This window comes from Stegodyphus dumicola, chromosome X1 (assembly GCF_044657685.1).
Source record: "Stegodyphus dumicola isolate Sdum_Otavi_A_Nest chromosome X1, ASM4465768v1".
NCBI classification, from domain to species: Eukaryota; Metazoa; Arthropoda; class Arachnida; order Araneae; family Eresidae; genus Stegodyphus; species Stegodyphus dumicola.
This window is the reverse complement of record NC_140780.1, coordinates 33,714,832-33,733,273: the sequence shown is the minus strand read 5'-3', so window position 1 is coordinate 33,733,273 and position 18,442 is coordinate 33,714,832. Positions and strand designations below refer to the sequence as shown.

The window sequence follows — 18,442 nt, the reverse complement described above, 5'->3', positions numbered from 1 at the left end:
TAAACTACGGATTAATTCAAATGAGAACGCCGACCAACGTCATGAGCTTCTTTATATTAGACATTGAAAAAGGAGAAATACAGAAATAGCTGGACATCAACCTCATTTTGTAATTTCTAGTTGCTTTGAAAATTCGGCACAGTTCACTTATTTTGCCAAGTGTCATCAATTTGAAAAAAAAAAAAAAAAAAAAAAAAAAAAAAAAAAAAAAAAAAACACCTTTTTGAGTTTTTTTATAAGCTGCGAACGATTAAATAAACGCAGTTTCAAACTGAAACATGCCGCATATATGTATATGTTACCGTGAAAGACCGAGATTTGAGAAGGGCAACTTTCACCGGAGAATGTCAACATTCACCAAATACGTCGGTGGAAGATCGAATATTGCATTACATTCTCGTACATTCGGACCCTCACCGGTATATGTTGACAATCACACATAAGCTCTGGGGTAGGTCGAAAGGAGAGGTCATAATAGTTTAAGTTGTTGCAATAAATAAGATTTGAATCATATAATTTAGTAAGTTTTTTATCACTATTATTTTATTTTCTCATTTAGAACGTACTGTATAATTAAGTAAGTTTTTAACTTCTATTATTTTCCTTTTTCATTTTTAATGTACTGTGTGTTTTAAGTTGTTATGTTCTTAAGTTCTTATTTTAAGTCTCATGTGCGTTTTTTCGCGACTAAATTACGAAGAAGAAAATATAATATTGTTATATGTTCAACATTCATCATTAGTACATGGTGAATGTCGACATTGACCGGTGTAAGTCAGAAATAAGAGTATTTGGAAAATATTTCGGACATACACCAAGCGACTAGGTGATTGTTGACATTCACCGGTGAAAGTCGACATTCTCCAGATTTCGGTGTTTCACCGTAACATATATATTATAATAATTTGGAAATAGTTGGTGTTGTGGTAGAAGCGTAGGTTGACACATATTTTTCAAAACCAAGACAAATAAAATGAGTGCAGTCGCTCCTTGTTCTCAAAGGACGTGTTACATAGGTATCGATAAACTTGTGAAATATATTTTTGAAGATAGTATGCATCTGCAAGTTGTAAGAGCGAAACGGAAAGCGAAATGTGATGCATTCAGAGGAACTCATGGAATAGAAGAGTCAAAAGATTTTGGTTCTCAAAAAAGTGATTGGCTATAACGTACCTGCGTTGCATCATTACATAAAATCGTATGATGCAGATTAATTTTGAAATGATGCAGTTTAGATATAAATAGTTATTAACTTTAGGACAGGAAGGGGAAATACCCAAATTAAAATTGAGAATGAGATTAGATGTTGCCAGTTAAAACTAGAAGTTTCCTTTAAATATACTCCCTCTTCGAAGAACAAGGCTTGGTTATTAAAACGACTTAATCAGAGAAAAATCATTGAAGTAGTAAAATAAGAGGAATATAATACAGAAAATATGATTATGAAATTTTGTACTAAATTTTTAAGTAATGTAGAATATAAGCATTGAGTGCTGCAGTTTTGAGAATACATGCAACTTTTAGAGTCTTAGTTTTCAATATGAAATCTAATTTCAAAACGTCTTTGATGCGTCTTTGAAACGTCCATTTGATGATAATGATTCTTCAAGGAAGGTTTTTTTTTTTTTTTTTTTTTTTTTTTTTTTTTCAAAAAAGTTTCGCAGAATACCACAAATATAAAAATTTTATATTCCCATTACTTATTTTGAATAATCATAACAAATTCGAACATTTTAGAACATAACTAATTTTCATAGTTATAACTTGGATTTTAACATCATAAATATAATAATATTCTTATTAAAATTATGGTTTCACTGTTTTATTAAATTACTATTTTCCTTATTTTACACAAAAGTGGAACACTCCTTATTTCTTCAAATGCAAACATATCCACCTAATTGGGCATAATCACATTAACTGATTGATGTAAATTCCTCCGTAATTAAGGGGATGCTTGAAAATTACTTGTTAAGGCTTCTTTTCTTTACACAAGGTGATTGGCCTTTGTAAACTGCACTGAAACACTCCTTCTATAAAGAAAATAATAATTCTATATGAAAAATTTACACTTTTCCTGGCATGAGGAAGGTCAAAGTTACTATTACAGAGAGGTAAAAATAAGCCTCTGTTTCTGAACCAGTACTCCCTCAACATACTCTATACTTATACATAGTTGTTCATTAAATTAAAACATTCATTCACTATAATTTCAAATTACTTCTTTTCAATATTTTTAACTTTTAATTACATTACGCTTTCTTAAGTTATTAATATTTCTTACATTCATTATAATAATATTCAATATTCTACGATTTAATATTTTCAATATTATAATTCAAAATCCAATTTTATGTTATTTTTTGTACCAGTTTCAAAATTTATTTCATTCATTTTTTACATTTACTTCATTTTTAAAATAATTCAAAATTCTTCAAATTCAAAATTTTTAAATAATAATCTTGTACACGAATGATTCCAATATTCTTAACATTAATTCAAATAATTCTATAATAATTAAAAAATATAATGATTAATCGTATTCCAATTTAATATTTTTCCTGAATAAAATTTTTAAATTCTTTACTTAATTAATTCAAAATAGTTAATTAAATTTCTAATACCATGAAATTTTCATTTGCTATCATTTCCATAAAACACTACTGCATTTTAATCTAGTACAGTAAGAAAAACAGCATTACATATTTAAATTTCAAAACTGAAATAAATCATTAATAAATTAATGATAATGAAAAACGCATTATTAGCAAAACAGCGTTAAATAAACTCGCAAAATTTGTAAATTCAAAACCATTCAAATTAAATATTGAATTATTACTCTGCCATTCTTTGAGTAATATTTTTATTTTTTTCAAAACACAGCTATCAAATTTCGGAAATTTTTTACTAAATTTAAACGTAAAATTTAAAGTACCTAGCATACTTTTAATTCTTGCGCCGCTGAAAAGGAACGTGATTTAATTTACCCGAAGGAAATAGCCGAAGTGTGATAAACTCGAAGATAGATGACCTTATTTCATTTATACTGAAAGCGGAAGTAGAGGGAAAACATCTGCTTAAGTACTTAAATCTCTTTTAAATATATTACCTACATGACATCTTTCTACTTGCAACTTAAATGATCCCAATTTTGAACTAGCAGTAGGTTTTTTAAATTTAAGCACTAGAACACAGTAGAAAAGCAATGATATTCTTTTTTTTTTTTTTTTTTTCTCTTCTTGACTGATACTGCTGTTGAAGAACTTAGAATTTCAGCTAAAAACGATTTAGAACGTTTGAACTAACAAATTAATTCCGTAGACCAATTTTCAACTAGGCAAGGGTCCTTCTCTATATTGGTACTATCTTGTCCAACTTTAAAAGGAAGTCACTCTGAATTAAGATTTCATTCTAAGCACACATTTCACTTCTGCTTGATTGGCCTAACTAGTCTGCTGTTTATTGCTTCTCGTCTTACCGCAAAAATCTCAAAAATGCAAATGTTCTGAAATAGACGCCATTAATGGGTACAAGTTTAATTCAATTGAAAATGAATATTAAATCTGCCACGACTGTTTCCTATCAAATCTACCATACATCAATATCTACATTTTTCTGGAAGACTGATTTATAAATTGTCTTTCGAAAGAAAATAGTTCAGTTCTAGATTCAAAATTATTTTTAAATGCATGTTAAATGTTAGTTTGCGTACGTATAATTTTTGAAAGCAAGCAAGAAATTAAGACACAATAACACACCGAATAAATACTAATTCAGAAGTCAAACAACAAAAATCAGCGTTATATTTACAAAATTTTCACAGGACTAGTTTCGATGGTTTTACCGAACCACCATCTTCAGCTGCAAAACCGCAAATGAACAAGATAGGAAATAATGATTAGATAAGATAAGAAAGCCTGGACAAGAATAAGCAAGTGGCGCCATCTGTTGGTGAAACCAGAACTAAAACATAATTTCTTTAAAGGCCGAAGGCAAATTTGGATTGGAATTATCATCGTTAACTAGAGCAGAAAGATTTTTATGAATGTGAAATGCCTCTAGAAAATCCAGTTCTCCAATGGAAGATGTTTTTTGAATAATTTTGGCAGCAGAAAAACTGAAAGTGTGGTTTTCGGACCAAGAATGTTGAGCAACAGAAGACTTCTGTGTTTCCTTTTTTCTAACTCATTGTCTAACATATGCCTCATGTTCCTTGACGCGAAATTTTAAGGCTCTCTTAGTTTGGCCAATGTAAATTAAACCACACTGGCAAGGAATCCTATAAATACCCCAGGAATTCATATCCGGAATGGGGTCCTTGAGTATGGAACTCGGAATTTTATTGATGGGAGAATAAACAACCCGAAAGTTAAATTCCTGCAAAATATGTGCAACTTTATAGCTAATTATGGAAAAAAGGGAATGACAACAGAATTTTTATAAGTTCCTAAAACAATGACAGGGGCTTTCCACCCAACATTATTAATCAAGCAGTTAAAAAATTCTCAATTGACAGGGGCTTTCGACCCAACATTATTAATCAAGCAGTTAAAAAATTCTCATCTCAACACACTAAAAGGCACACTCTTGTTTTAGGAGCTTATAAAAATTCTGTTGTCATTCCCTTTTTTCCATCAATTAGCTATAAAGTTGCACATATTTTGCAGGAATTTAACTTTCGGGTTGTTTATTCTCCCATCAATAAAATTCCGAGTTCCATACTCAAGGACCCCATTCCGGATATGAATTCCTGGGGTATTTATAGGATTCCTTGCCAGTGTGGTTTAATTTACATTGGCCAAACTAAGAGAGCCTTAAAATTTCGCGTCAAGGAACATGAGGCATATGTTAGAAAAAAGGAAACACAGAAGTCTTCTGTTGCTCAACATTCTTGGTCCGAAAACCACACTTTCAGTTTTTCTGCTGCCAAAATTATTCAAAAAACATCTTCCATTGGAGAACTGGATTTTCTAGAGGCATTTCACATTCATAAAAATCTTTCTGCTCTAGTTAACGATGATAATTCCAATCCAAATTTGCCTTCGGCCTTTAAAGAAATTATGTTTTAGTTCTGGTTTCACCAACAGATGGCGCCACTTGCTTATTCTTGTCCAGGCTTTCTTATCTTATCTAATCATTATTTCCTATCTTGTTCATTTGCGGTTTTGCAGCTGAAGATGGTGGTTCGGTAAAACCATCGAAACTAGTCCTGTGAAAATTTTGTAAATATAACGCTGATTTTTGTTGTTTGACTTCTGAATTAGTAAGCAAGAAATTGTCTTGATCATTTCGAGCAATTTAATGACAGATGTTATATAACTGATACATCAGAATTTTTGATTTTAGAAAATTTTGAGATAACAGCAATTACATAAAATTTTAAGATTATTTCATTGTTAAATTCATGAGCATGTGTTTTTTTAATATTTTGTACCTCAATGTGAACTTCAAGGAAATAATGCAGTTGATGATATTTCATTATCAGACAGCAATAGCAAAATTTCTGCGATGGATCGCGCCTCAATTCCCAGTGGCATCTTTGGATCTCTCCCTAGTATGCAGCTGTCCTAAAGAAGTGAAAACCATGGAGGAAGATCCACTGAGGTTTCACGGTTTCTGCAAAGCTGGATTTGGTGCCTCTTTAGTTGATGCATGCAAGGTTAGTGTGATTCGGCTTCTTCTCTGTTTATTGAAGCTGTGAAAGTAAATCTTTCATGTAATAAACATAATTTGCGTGTAATAAAAGTGATTTTATAATATCTCTTTTTCTTCTTAAAATAATTCGATTTTATCAGAATTAAACTAATCAGCACTTTTTAAACTGTAATACGTCATTATTAAAACACCTCATTTAATACAAGTCTTTTAAAACTGAAAAAAAAAAATATGTGAAAAAATATTGAAATTTTCCTTAAAAGTTAGTTAAAACTTCGAATCTACCTTAGATTTAATTTTGTTTCTTGTTCATACTGTTTTAAAATGGCTCAATTTGCCGACTTTGCTCGCTAAAAGCAGTGTCTTGAATACACAAGGCTTCCAGTTCCAAAAGTTCTCAACTGGGAGTTCATATTATCTTCAGAAGAATATGTATCACTGAATGTTTTATTTTCGCTTGAAATATCACTTATCTCAAAGCATAAATTTACTATAGAGTTATTTTTTACATTATTCATTATTGAAATTCATGTCCCTAGAAATCGTACATCCTAAAATCGTTCCGAGTTCATAAAGATTTTTGGCTACTTTATGCATCCTGTATGTAAAGTAAAAAAATAATGAAACTATGTTCATTATTTTCCTATAAAAGTGCAGCTCATTAAACGGCATTCTATGTTCTTAATCACTTAAGAACATTAACTGATGGAAAAACTGAAACCTTCGAGATGCTGTCTATAATTGGTACTTCAAAAGAACCTTTCTTTCTGGAACTTTTGCACAGCACACTTTTAGTGTTCGCCAAGCTCAGTAGTTTATTTATAGAATCTCCCTTTTTAAAGCTGTACACTAATAAATGTTCCATTTGTTTAATGGCGAGCTTTAATTCTTAGGTTTATTGGTGATAAACGGTTTTGAAAATTTCTCTGTCAAATAGAATTGTACTACGTAGTTCTAACTGAAACGGATCTTGAACACTGATTATTCAGTTGATGAGAATGAGTTCGCCCTTTGACTGGGAATAGTCAGCCCAGTAGTCACCTCTGAGTCAGACTGAGTCACGCTCGGAAGTACTGCATTGTGTTCTCTTTCCCACAAAACCTCGGCCGCGACGTTCCCTTCATGTTTCATTTTGTGTCCCTTGTTATCAGCAGCGATAACACTACAATCAAACGTTTTATACATACCGTTACGCTTAAACTTACAGAAAACGCTGCCGTTAGAAAATTTTTGCATAAGGCCTCTTATTAGAATTATTATAAGCTTTATTAATATTGTTACGAAATATAATTTTAATAAACGAAATTTGGCGACAAAATTGGCGATATGCCATGGACTGATAGAGAACCTTCTGGAACGAATTCTTACCGGTTTAGCCCAGAATGTTCTCGAACACAAGCCGAAACCCTGCTGGTCCGCAGTCAGAGACTGAATGTGTGCCTCGTCGAGTGCGAGATAGTTAGTATCGAGTTGGTGTCTCGTCTAGCGAGTCAATCCCTGCGGAGTCGATCGCGTTGACAGCCGGGCAGCGAATGCTGAGTGGGTCGTCGAGTGCACCGAAAGAGACTCGTAGTGTATCGCGGTTAGTGCATCGTCGAGAGTGCGTGTTGAGTTCCGGGAACGATTAAACCGAAAAGTCGGGAGCTGTACTCTTGTGTATCGTTGAGTGCATCGCTTGGAGAGTCTCGAGAGTACGTGGAGTTCCGAGAACGACCAAGCAAAGTTGGGAGCTGTACTCAGGTGCTTTGCAGTGAAGCTGTCTTCACCGTTATAGCCTGATAACTCGAAGGCTGTATCTCTGATTCTCTCAGCGTATTTATAGTAGTTCTTCGATGAGTGTAACGTGACTTTGGAGCTATCCTGACAATACTGGCCAATAAAGCGTGTTTCGATACTTCATCAAGTGTCGTCGTTATTCACTCCAAATCTACAAACCCCGTACGAACGTGAAGGAAGGAAACAACTGGTGTCAGAAGAGAAAAACGCAACAATATCTCTTTTAGAAGAATTCGCGAAAGTAGTAGTTTGTATTCTTTGTGATAATAAACTTCTCAGGATTCTTCTTCCCGTTTTAGGAACTCAACAAGTTCGTAAATTTTAAAATCTATTTTCAACTTTGATGATTATTTCCAAGCAAATGTCCTCTGGTATGGAACTAGGTTACCTTCCGCTGTCTTTAAACTATTTGAATACCTTACATGTACTCCTAATCATCAAATAAATTTCTAAGTATCTTAATGTCTGATAAACTTTGAGCTTGCTCAGACTATACTAGCCTACTTAGGTAACTGTAAATTATTATGTTATTTCAACAGAATCTTTCTATAAGTATTTCTATTCCCAACTTATCTTCTCATCCGTTAAAGAAAACCTTTTACTTACATTTAATGTAACTCTACCTAAAAGTTATTTAGAATAATTGAACATCTCGATAGCAGTTAAATCTTGATTTTCATTTCTAGCATTTTATACTGATACCAAAATTTGAATCTAGCGCTAAGTTCTTCATATAACTTTCGAAGTTGTTAATTTAGGTAATTATACAACTTTAGATTTCGGCAAAAGCGTTTTATCGTTTCTCAAATTAATGGCTGATTTATTAATTCTAGTCGAATTTGGTACTTTTCATAAATAAAGTAATTTTTATTTACACAATAAAATTTATCTAAGTACTCTTTGCCTGAATTTACTTCTCACTAAATATCATTACTGTTCGTTATTTTTTCAGGCTTAAGATTTACTATTTTTAACAGATTAAAAATTAGTAAATTTATTAAATTTAATAATTATTAATTATTAAGATTTTTTAAAATTACTAATCATTCAGACTTCTCAATTCTTTGAGTTTGTAATTAATATCTAATTAAATATCTTCAGTTAAATCTTCGATCTCACTAAACAGCTTAATACTCAAAGTTCTTAAAGTTTTTCTGTCTCCTCCATTAATTCCTCCATTTTCATGCAAAATATAAAAATGAAACTTCTTAATTTATTTGGCCATCCTTGTTGCCGGTGACTCCAAAACATATTTTGACTTTCTCGTAGTCAGCTCTGAGTAAGACACAGTCTGGTGCTAAGCCAGACTTAAACAGTCTGGAAGAAAAGTTGTATCATTTATTTACATAGAATAAACAGCATAACGTATAATGTGTGGATATTCTTCTTTGGTCTAAATATATAAGGTATTTCTCCCGCCTTCTTAGCACGCCTTCGGGGTGTAATGGTCAGCACACTCGACGCGTATTCGAGAGGTCCGAGGTTCGAGTCCTGGGGAGGGCATTGCTCAGTTTTCACGTCTCCCGCTTCAAAACAACCTAATGTCTGCACAAATGCAAAATGCACTCGAAGACTGCTTATATTTTGAATAAATTACTCACTCAGCATCTCTACTTAAACTTTTATCTTTAGTTCATGATGTTATTCAGTCTTATCAGAATCAACGAATAACTATACACTGTCCCATTTTTAATCAATTCACTGTAAATCATTATGATATGTTAAAATACTACATTATTAAAAAGCCTATTGGTTTATCTGTAAAATATTAAAAGCATTCCAATTTGATATACTTCATGAGAACATTCCTGTTAAATGATTTTTATGGCGCATTTCTTTTGTAATTCAGTTCTGATGCTTGAGATGTATTTCATGAAGTAACCCGCATGTGTATTTTGTAGGAAATTCAGAGTAAAATTCCTTCTATCACCTTTCCATTTGTGATATATCAAGGAGAGGATGACAAACTTTGTGCACCAGAAGGTGCCATTCTGATGTATGAAAAAGCTGCGTCCACTGATAAGTCCATTAAAGTGAGTCAGAAGGATTTTCGAATAAATTTTATTAACCTTTTTTTCCCAATATTTTTGTTATCTTAATCTAATTCTTTAATAATGAAAAATTACGCAGAATGGGAAAGCTGCTGATACCATAGACTGCTTACACAGTACTGTTGCTGTGAAAACTAAGAAAAGCACTTTTTTCATTTTAAATATATATATTTAATAATGCATTGTGAAGTTATAACTCGTGACACATCTTACATTTAGATAGCAGTGACTTTTAAACATTTTTTTATTAAAAAATTTTACGGTGTTATAAGCATATCTTCAAGACCCAAAGTAAATACTTATTCAGAAAATTGCTCTCATATGGCAATCGTGATAGCCGTAAAGTCTCATTTCTGATTTTAACTCTTTTATTGTAAAGGCACTGAAGTTATGCTTTTTCCAAAAAAATTGCTGATAATTTAACGTTTATCGCAATTTTATTTTGAATTTGTTACTTAGTGTTAATATGTATGTATTCATATAGTGTATATATTATCTTAATGCAAATTTAATATATCTTAATTACTTAACATTAATTCTTGTATCTACGAAACAAGATGTATATTTACATAGTTTTATTTAACGGGAGACGACTATGGCTATAAAGATTGGGATTACAAAACTCCCAAGCATAATTGAAAACATTCTTTTATCTTATTAAGGTTACTTTGTTTATAATTTATACTAAATGTATTTTCGTTAGATTATTCAGTTTTTTATTATTGTGTAGTTTTATCATTTGGTAATGTTTTGTTTATGATTGTTAAACTAATTACTAATTTATCGTATGGTGTTTTTAGGTTGGTCTGTAACTACCCGAAATTTGGAATTTATATTACAGAATTACACATTCATACATACATGCATGCATGCATGCACGTGCATACGCCTTTATTTTCGCAACCGTTGGTCATAGGCATACACTTCCAATTACAAAAAATTTTAAATGCTGCAAAATTCATGTTTTCTTATTTTTAAATCAAAAATAATTAATTTTGTATAAAATACTAGATTTAATTTTTATGTTACCGCGGTTTGTATAGTAAATTACATTTAAGCGCATTTTGTACTCGTTATAAAAAATAAAACACGAAAAGTTTGGGTCTGGTATGAAAAAAATTGACCATGATATATGAAATAAAATTCGGGGTTTCATTAAGGGACTATATGTAAATTGAAGAGCAAACTATTTGCAAGTTATACATAACTAAACATGAAATATCAGCTTGGAAAAGGCTTTTGATGTTAAGATACCAAGCGACGAGCATTTATGCAAATTATTGGGAAAAAGTATTGATCAGTCATTGTTTATTCAAAATGGAGATCTTATTTACAAAATCGTAGAATGTGTGTTCTAGGAAACACTGACAGGCTCAATATTGGCACTCAGCCAACTTGTAATATTATTTGTATTAATAGAAAATGAAAAGTATCTGTAGTTTAATGAATCCTTTGTACTATAGCCAGATTTTGATTTTAATTTAATAAAACTTCATTAAAATATTAAAACTATTAAAATATTCCGATTTATTTATTAACCGATCCGTCAATGGAAACTTTGACGTCAAAGATTGCAAATTTTGAAATCAAATAGCTAAGTCAAGTTTTGTACAGGAAAACTTTTATGTCTTATTCCGGATATAATATTAAACCAACCTATTAGTTAGTAAAAGCAGAGGAATTTATTAATTTTTTTCAATATTATCGCTTAATTGTGTAAGCTTTTGAAATAATATGTTTAACTCAAATATGATTAAAAGTCCAGTTTATACCTTCGATTAGGGTTTAAATGTAATCTATTACGCAAACCAACAGTTTAAATTAAGTGTTAGTTAAACTATCAGTGTAGTTTTGCGAGTTGTTTCTTAGTGGACTTGTGAGAAATTTTATTATTTTTAATTATTTATAAGTATATTTAATAAAAAGTTTAAGTATTTTGTGAAATTCTTCAGCATTGATACAAATTTTTGTTTCTTACTGTTTGATTAAGGAATATGTTGACTGCAATGTTTCTGAAATATTTGTGCGCTAATGAATTAGTTTAATGGCGTTGAAATCAGTCTCCTTTTATTAAAAAATAAGATAAAGGATTGATAGAGGTTGAAAATTTTGATGTCTAAATATACTGCTTCTGTTTCTTCAATGTTAGATTCATTTAATTTAAGGTATTTTGGATAAATTTGTTTTTATACTTCACTGTACTTATTGTTCTAATATCATCTGTAGACTTGACCGTAAATTTAAGCAGGTTAGAAGCAATTTCCGATAAATTTAATTGTTTGAAAAGAGTAAAAGCTTGCAAGTAGGCATAGAGTAGTTAGTACCCATTAGAATACCATTAATCTGCTTGTAAATATCATCTTGAAATTTAGAGAAATTGTGAAATAGCGTGAAATTGAGGTACGTTATCCAAGTTTCAAATTTAATAATTTATTTATTTCCTGGAAATAAATTAAAGTTTAGTAAGACTGTTGTAAATTTCCCCCAGAGGCAATGAGATTGTTGAGCTTAAAAAGACTTGTAAATTTCATTCAGAAGGAAGAATTTTTTTTAACTCTTAGGTACAGTATGAATTTTAAGAATAAATTTTTATAATTTTCTTCTAATATTATTACATATATATATATGCATGTTTTAATGAATGTTGAATCATGAAGAATTTTTTTCTGAAATAAAATACATTTTATTTCATTTCAGATGTACCCAAAAGCCTATCACAGTCTTCTTTACGAACCTAATGGGGTTGCTGAGCAAGTCGTTGAAGATATAATAGAATGGTTAACATCTCGAGCATAAATTTATAGAAAGCAGTACCTCTCTTATTTTTCAATTTTATCAGCAAGAAGTGTGAAGAGAGCGTAATTCGAATTCGAAATAGAATGTTAATGTAGCTAATGTATTATCACGACGGCATAATTATGCTCTAGCTATATTATAAGTTCGAATGTAAACATTTCTTGAGGTTGTGTAACACAAGCTGCTATTAATACTCTTTCCTTTCTAAATTCTGATTCTGAAGAGCTTGCCTTTATTAAAATAGTGCATTTTATTGTAAATAATTCTAATATACTTTTTATACAATAAATGTTAAGAAACAAAGAGTTTTACAATATTGCTGTATTTTCAGTGATTAAGTTACCTGTAATCCCAAATCTTATAAAATAGTCTTGAGAGATAAAAATTATGCATGTAATATTCCGATCTAGGACGTAACGCAAAAGTAACGTAAAAGTATAGCATGGTTATTTGATATGATTACCAATCTTGCAGCTAAGCTTCTATATTTTTTTAAAACCAGAGTTATTTGTTTGTAAGAAGGCTGATAAAGTTATTAATGAAAGAATACTTTCTTTCACAAGGGTTTTAATTCTTTTTCTACATTAGTTTTCAAAATAATATGTTAACATAACACTAATGCCTTTTCTTTTTTCACCTTTTACGTTCTTAACTAAAAAATTGTTTATCATACTTATTATGATGAAACAGATATCACATATTGTAACTACATGAAAGTATTAACAGCAAGAACATTAAATAAAGTGCTTCAAATTTTGGAAATTTCCATCCATTTTCATAAGAGAAATATTTCATATGAAGCATAAAATATTTAAAATCTAATGATTTTTATTTTCATTAGCTCAATAACTTAGCAATCTTTAACAACACAGTTATGTTTGGTAATTTCCCTCCCGCTTCTGTTGGATAATTGGGAATGTGCAAATGATGACAACGGGTAGACAGAGAATAACATTTTAGTAAAAAAGATGATATGTGTCTAATAATTTTTATTCGTCGTTCTGCAGACGTTTTCCAGCAATATCATTTTTCTCTTTTACATCAAAAGAAAACCTCTACAATCATTTGGAGTGTTTAACTAGCATCTTGAAATAATACGTTAAACGTTCCTTTATGGCTTAGTTATAACACTATAATAAAAATATCTGGAATTTTTCAAATACTCTTTTCAGCTTCTCTTTTATAAAACTTTAAAGATTCTAAAATTTAGTGAACCTAACTGATTCTGAACATAGATTTTTATTTTTTGACTTTATCACACATTTAACAGCCATAGTATGTTTTCTTTTATAAATAATTTTAGATATTTTTATGAGCTTAAATTTATATTGCATTTTAGTTATTTCTTTATGAGCTTGAGATTTAATCTCACACTTATGTTTTATTGTTAGAGTTATTTCCTCCAGCCATATAATTACCTCCGTGACTAAATACCTATTTTATTTTAAACTAAGGTATGGTCTCCCAGTGCAAATTTTGCGGTTCGAAATATTTTTAAATTCAAGGATAAAATTTTTTACTTATATTTAAATTAAGTGACATAAGTCGCTTAGAGTTTTATTTATATAAATGTTTATATACATATATGTAATCCAACTTTTAGGCATATACAAGAAAATAGTTTTGACTTACTGAAATTCCACTGTCTCAAATAATTAGCGCAAGAAGGCTAACAATCCTACGTTATACTGAATCCTACGTTCACTGAGATTTTATAATAAATACAAAATTCATTAAATATTGAAAACATTAATGTAACTCTCTTACATCAATTTTTTATATTAAAAAATTGATATAAGATAGTTACGTTTTAAAACGTAACTCTCTTATATCAGTAAACGTAACTCTCTTATATCTTATTAAAAAATTTGTTAGTCATAAGACTGCTAGCTTAAATTAACCTGAAACTTTTAACACCATGACAAGTCTAATTTACTTATTTTATTGTTTTCTTTCTTTGACTGGTTTGAAGAACTTCACAACGATATTTTTCAATTTCACACACACATACACACACAAAATAAATAAATAAATAAAATAAGTTTTCAGTTTTATCATCGAAAAATTTTAGCTAACTATTTGATCAGAAAGCAGTAAAGCTTGCTTTCCATAGCAAGCAAATAAAGTAGTGATAAAATATATTAACACACATAATTTTGAGGCATCAAAAATCAGATTCTAATATTCAGTTTATTGTAATAATTAACATAAATACATTCTATATTGACAAAAAAAGTGTGTCCTTTTATTCATGTGGGCTTTTATCAATGTGAGCTTTGATCTCTGTGGGCTTTTATCTATGTGCGCTTTCATCTGCCTGGGTATTTTCGCGTGGGCAATTATCACAGTGGGATTAATTTTTGCGAGCTTTTGTAACGTGCTCTTTTGTCTGGTGAGCTTTTATCTATTCACGGTTTCAAAATTATCTAGCACAAGCACGCTTTTGTGTTTTGTGTGTTCAACCTAAACGAAAGCTGCTAAGCGAGTTTTTAGCAAAGTTCATTTTGAGCAAGAATTCGTTTTCTTCTCTAAATTTGTAGTCATTAATGTTCATAATATCAAAATATTGCTATTCATAATATTTTATGGAGGCAGAGCAATTCAGACACATATATGCATGCAAAATATTTATTTTGTATAATTTTTTTGGGTCAGACAAAACTGGATATTCAAAACTATTAGAGGAGAGAATAATTAAAAGGAAAATAGAGTCACATATCTCAACTCTTCTTCAAGGGGTTGATGCCACGAGATAACAGGATAATAATCATGTGTCTGACCTGCGTAATGAAAAATGTGATAATTCCAAAAGTTAAGTTCAAAACAAAGAGTTTCTATAATTTTGCACATAAATTAGCTTATTGTTCGTTAATGTAATTCAGTATAGTATATTTAACAGAGCAAAAACATTTAATTTTCAGTTTATAGACTGACACACCATGAGATATTGCTAAATGTTTTTTTCTTTTTGAAAAATTCGTGTTTGCCAGCAGTGTTAAGTATCTGTCATAAAGCTGCAGTGACCCCTTAGTAGAAGTCAATGAACTTGAACGTACAAACTCACCCTCAAGGAATTCGAAGGCTGGTTCAATCTGCGAACTATTGTCTTCATACGTACGCTTGAGGTTCGAAATCAAGCAGATAGTTGAAGAAACTCAAGGTAATTTAAGACCACGGAGTTTAAGCTGAACTATGCGGTATTTATTACAGGTTTTTCTAATAGCAAATACCTTCATCGTTGCAATTGTGTAAACTAGCGATTTTAATAAAAACAAAGAAAAGTAGTTTTAAAATTTTAATAAATCTATAGAGCTTTACCAGACTGCAGATTTAACATAGTACTTACTTGTCATATTAATGACGTTTTAGACAAGGTTCAAAGTTCAAGGCATTAAATATTCTGAGGTTCAGTTGTTTTTCATAATGCTTGCCAAATGAAATATTTTTCAACATATTTTTTGCCTTGCCATAACTTTTAAACTGAGAGGGAAGAATGTATTAATTTTTAAGTTTGAAGTATTGCATCAGTGCCCCAAAACAATATTATTGTTTACGTATATCTTAATATAATGATCTTAATTTAGAAAAAATATACTCGATAAGAGATGTCGAGAAATGTTTTTATCCACGAAGTGAGCGTAGTTTTTTTTATTTCGTTCCCTGGAAAAAAAAAATGCATTTCTCCTTCAAATTTGTATTCCATGATAATATTTCAATACATAACTATATAAAGAATTTAATAGACCATTTAACCGTATTTGTTTTAAAAGTATTGAAATTTCATTTACGTATGCAACAATATGTTAAAATGCTTTACTATTTGCAGCTGTAAATAATTTTATGTAAACTGAATGCAGATATTTTGCTTTCAAGAACTAATTTCTCTGTAAAATTCTTGAAAATCACATATTTAATCAATGACAATTAAGATTTAACTATTTAGGATAATTTTAATTTATGTTATGATAAATGTAAAACAGACTTTAATAGTAAGCAATTACATTCTAAAGTCTAATAAAAGCTCTTCGTTTGTCAGAAAAATAACTATTTTATTTTATCACCAAGTTTATTGCTGTGCAAACGTTTTCTTTATTAGTTGTTTGTAGACTTGTAAGAATAAACGTATTTTAATACTAACCAAGTGAGCGTTGAAAACGTTCATTTGAAGTTCGTCTTCCATACAGACTTTTATATCACGTGTGTGTAAAAGAAAGTTGCTAAATATGATTTACTGTTATTTAGATTACTATGTGTTGTTTTTTATTGCACATGAAAGGAATTTTACTGAATTATTTTATGTGTTCATATACATATATATATTATATTGCCTAAATATAGAGCTAAATATCTTGTTCTTTCAGTACTTATAAAGTTTGTATCACTTCAATAAATGTTTAGTTTCTTTGTTCATGTCTTAATTGCTTGCATTTTATAATATTGTTATGATTCAAAAAGTTACAAATTAAAATTAATTTATAACTAACACACACGGAAATGGAAGTCAAATTTCTTTAGGCATCCCTGGAGGCATTAGTTTTGAATCACAAATAGGGAAACTGGGGCGATTTCATATATGTTCAGCTATAAATTTAGTAAGCAACTCTGAATTTTTACTAATAGTGTTACGCAAGCTAAGGAAACCTTTTAAAGCTTTAATAACGTAACGTCAATAAAAAGAAATTTTTACAACTGATTAAGATTATTATTTAAGGAAAATTACTTACTGCAATTTTAAGACATTAATTTCTCGCATTATTTTAAAATTTCTTGTCCAAAACTAAGTGCTGGAGAAGAGGAAAACTTTTACATTGGCAAACCAAATTTTCAGTAAAGTCCCATCGCTTTTCACATAATAATTTTGAGTCCCGAAATTGTCTTATTGAAATGCCTTATAAATATATATACATCCTTAACTAATAAAATCTTTTCAGCAAATAAATTTTTTGACTCCGCGCTTTCTTTTTAAACATTGGACTTAAAATAATTTCAGGTTTTGTTGCATGATTTAGCGAAAAGTATTTCAGTTTCAAACACATTGATCTTTACTTTCAGTAAATAATGAAACCCACTACACCCATCTTATCGTTCTCAAATTCCTTGCCTGTTCGCGAAAAGAGGTCAGGATAAGAAACACTATTTTCAGTTACGTATCTGAATGCTTCTTCAATGTTACTTTATCTTAATTCAACACTCAAACCAACTTTTCTTTACGAAAACAGAGGGCACAGGAATTTCAGTAGGTCTTAATTTTTGTGAAGTTTCTGGGCTCTTAACATATGTTAGAGACCTGTGGTATGAAATATATAAAATTTAGGTGACTATAAGAGTATCAGCCAAAAGATTTATCATTTAATTAATTTACTACAGGAAATTCTCCCCTGATCATGATTTGCACTTACGAAGAACTTCGAGGTTTGTAGGGGGTTCTGTGAGAAAAAGAAAAAGAAGTTTGCTTTTAAAGATTTTTCCGTGCTCGTTTTAAGAATAATTCTCAAATAAACAAAAGGCTCTTCTGCCCAAATGCATAAAGGTACATTCCTTCACCAATTACATACTTTCTTTCGTTAATTTGTCTACTTTTGCTTAATTCCTCATCCTTGTAAGGCTTTGTAAGTGATCAAGACACGTGGATTTTGAGATTTCCTCCTTAATCTGTACCAGCTAGAGCAAGGAGTAATCAACAAAGGATCTCAAAGGCAATCTAGAAACACCTGTTCTATAACTTTTTTCCATTTGTGAAGACAGCATGCGTTAGCAAGGGAAGCGGGATGTTAAGTACGATGTGTTCGAGACGAAATCTTAGTTCAGATTGAGTTTCGATTTCGATAAAGTTTGATTGGTTCATTAATAGTGCTTTAAAATTATTATTAGCTACTTGAGTTGCAATTCGCAAAACCATCTATGCCACCAGGGTTATATAAAAGTCATATTATCTTAACTTGTATTCCTTTTAATCTGTTTTGGGAACATGACGTGTCCTGAATGGGAACAGGGAGCTTACTCAAGCTATGTTCAAATAGGTTTGGAATGGACAACACAAGCAGGAAGAGTTAACTTTAGCCTTTATTTTCTACAATATTACAGGTGCTCCCGCACTTCGGGATACAGAGACCAACCACTTGTGGTCTGAACGTAAAAATATAAAACAGCAAACTAAAATTTTA

General features: G+C 30.4%; 1 protein-coding gene across 1 annotated transcript in view; it reads left to right on the top strand.

The window, feature by feature from the left end:
- The window catches only part of LOC118184520 (monoglyceride lipase-like), a 109,704-nt gene extending 93,016 nt beyond the window's left edge, over positions 1–16,688 (top strand). The window contains exons 5-7 of the mRNA XM_035354208.2: positions 5,486–5,659; positions 9,333–9,464; positions 12,180–16,688. Of these exons, the coding sequence (XP_035210099.1) occupies positions 5,486–5,659; positions 9,333–9,464; positions 12,180–12,278 (405 nt within the window). The 3' untranslated portion in view covers positions 12,279–16,688. The remainder of the gene's footprint in view (positions 1–5,485; positions 5,660–9,332; positions 9,465–12,179) is intronic.
- The last annotated feature ends 1,754 nt before the right edge of the window (positions 16,689–18,442 follow it).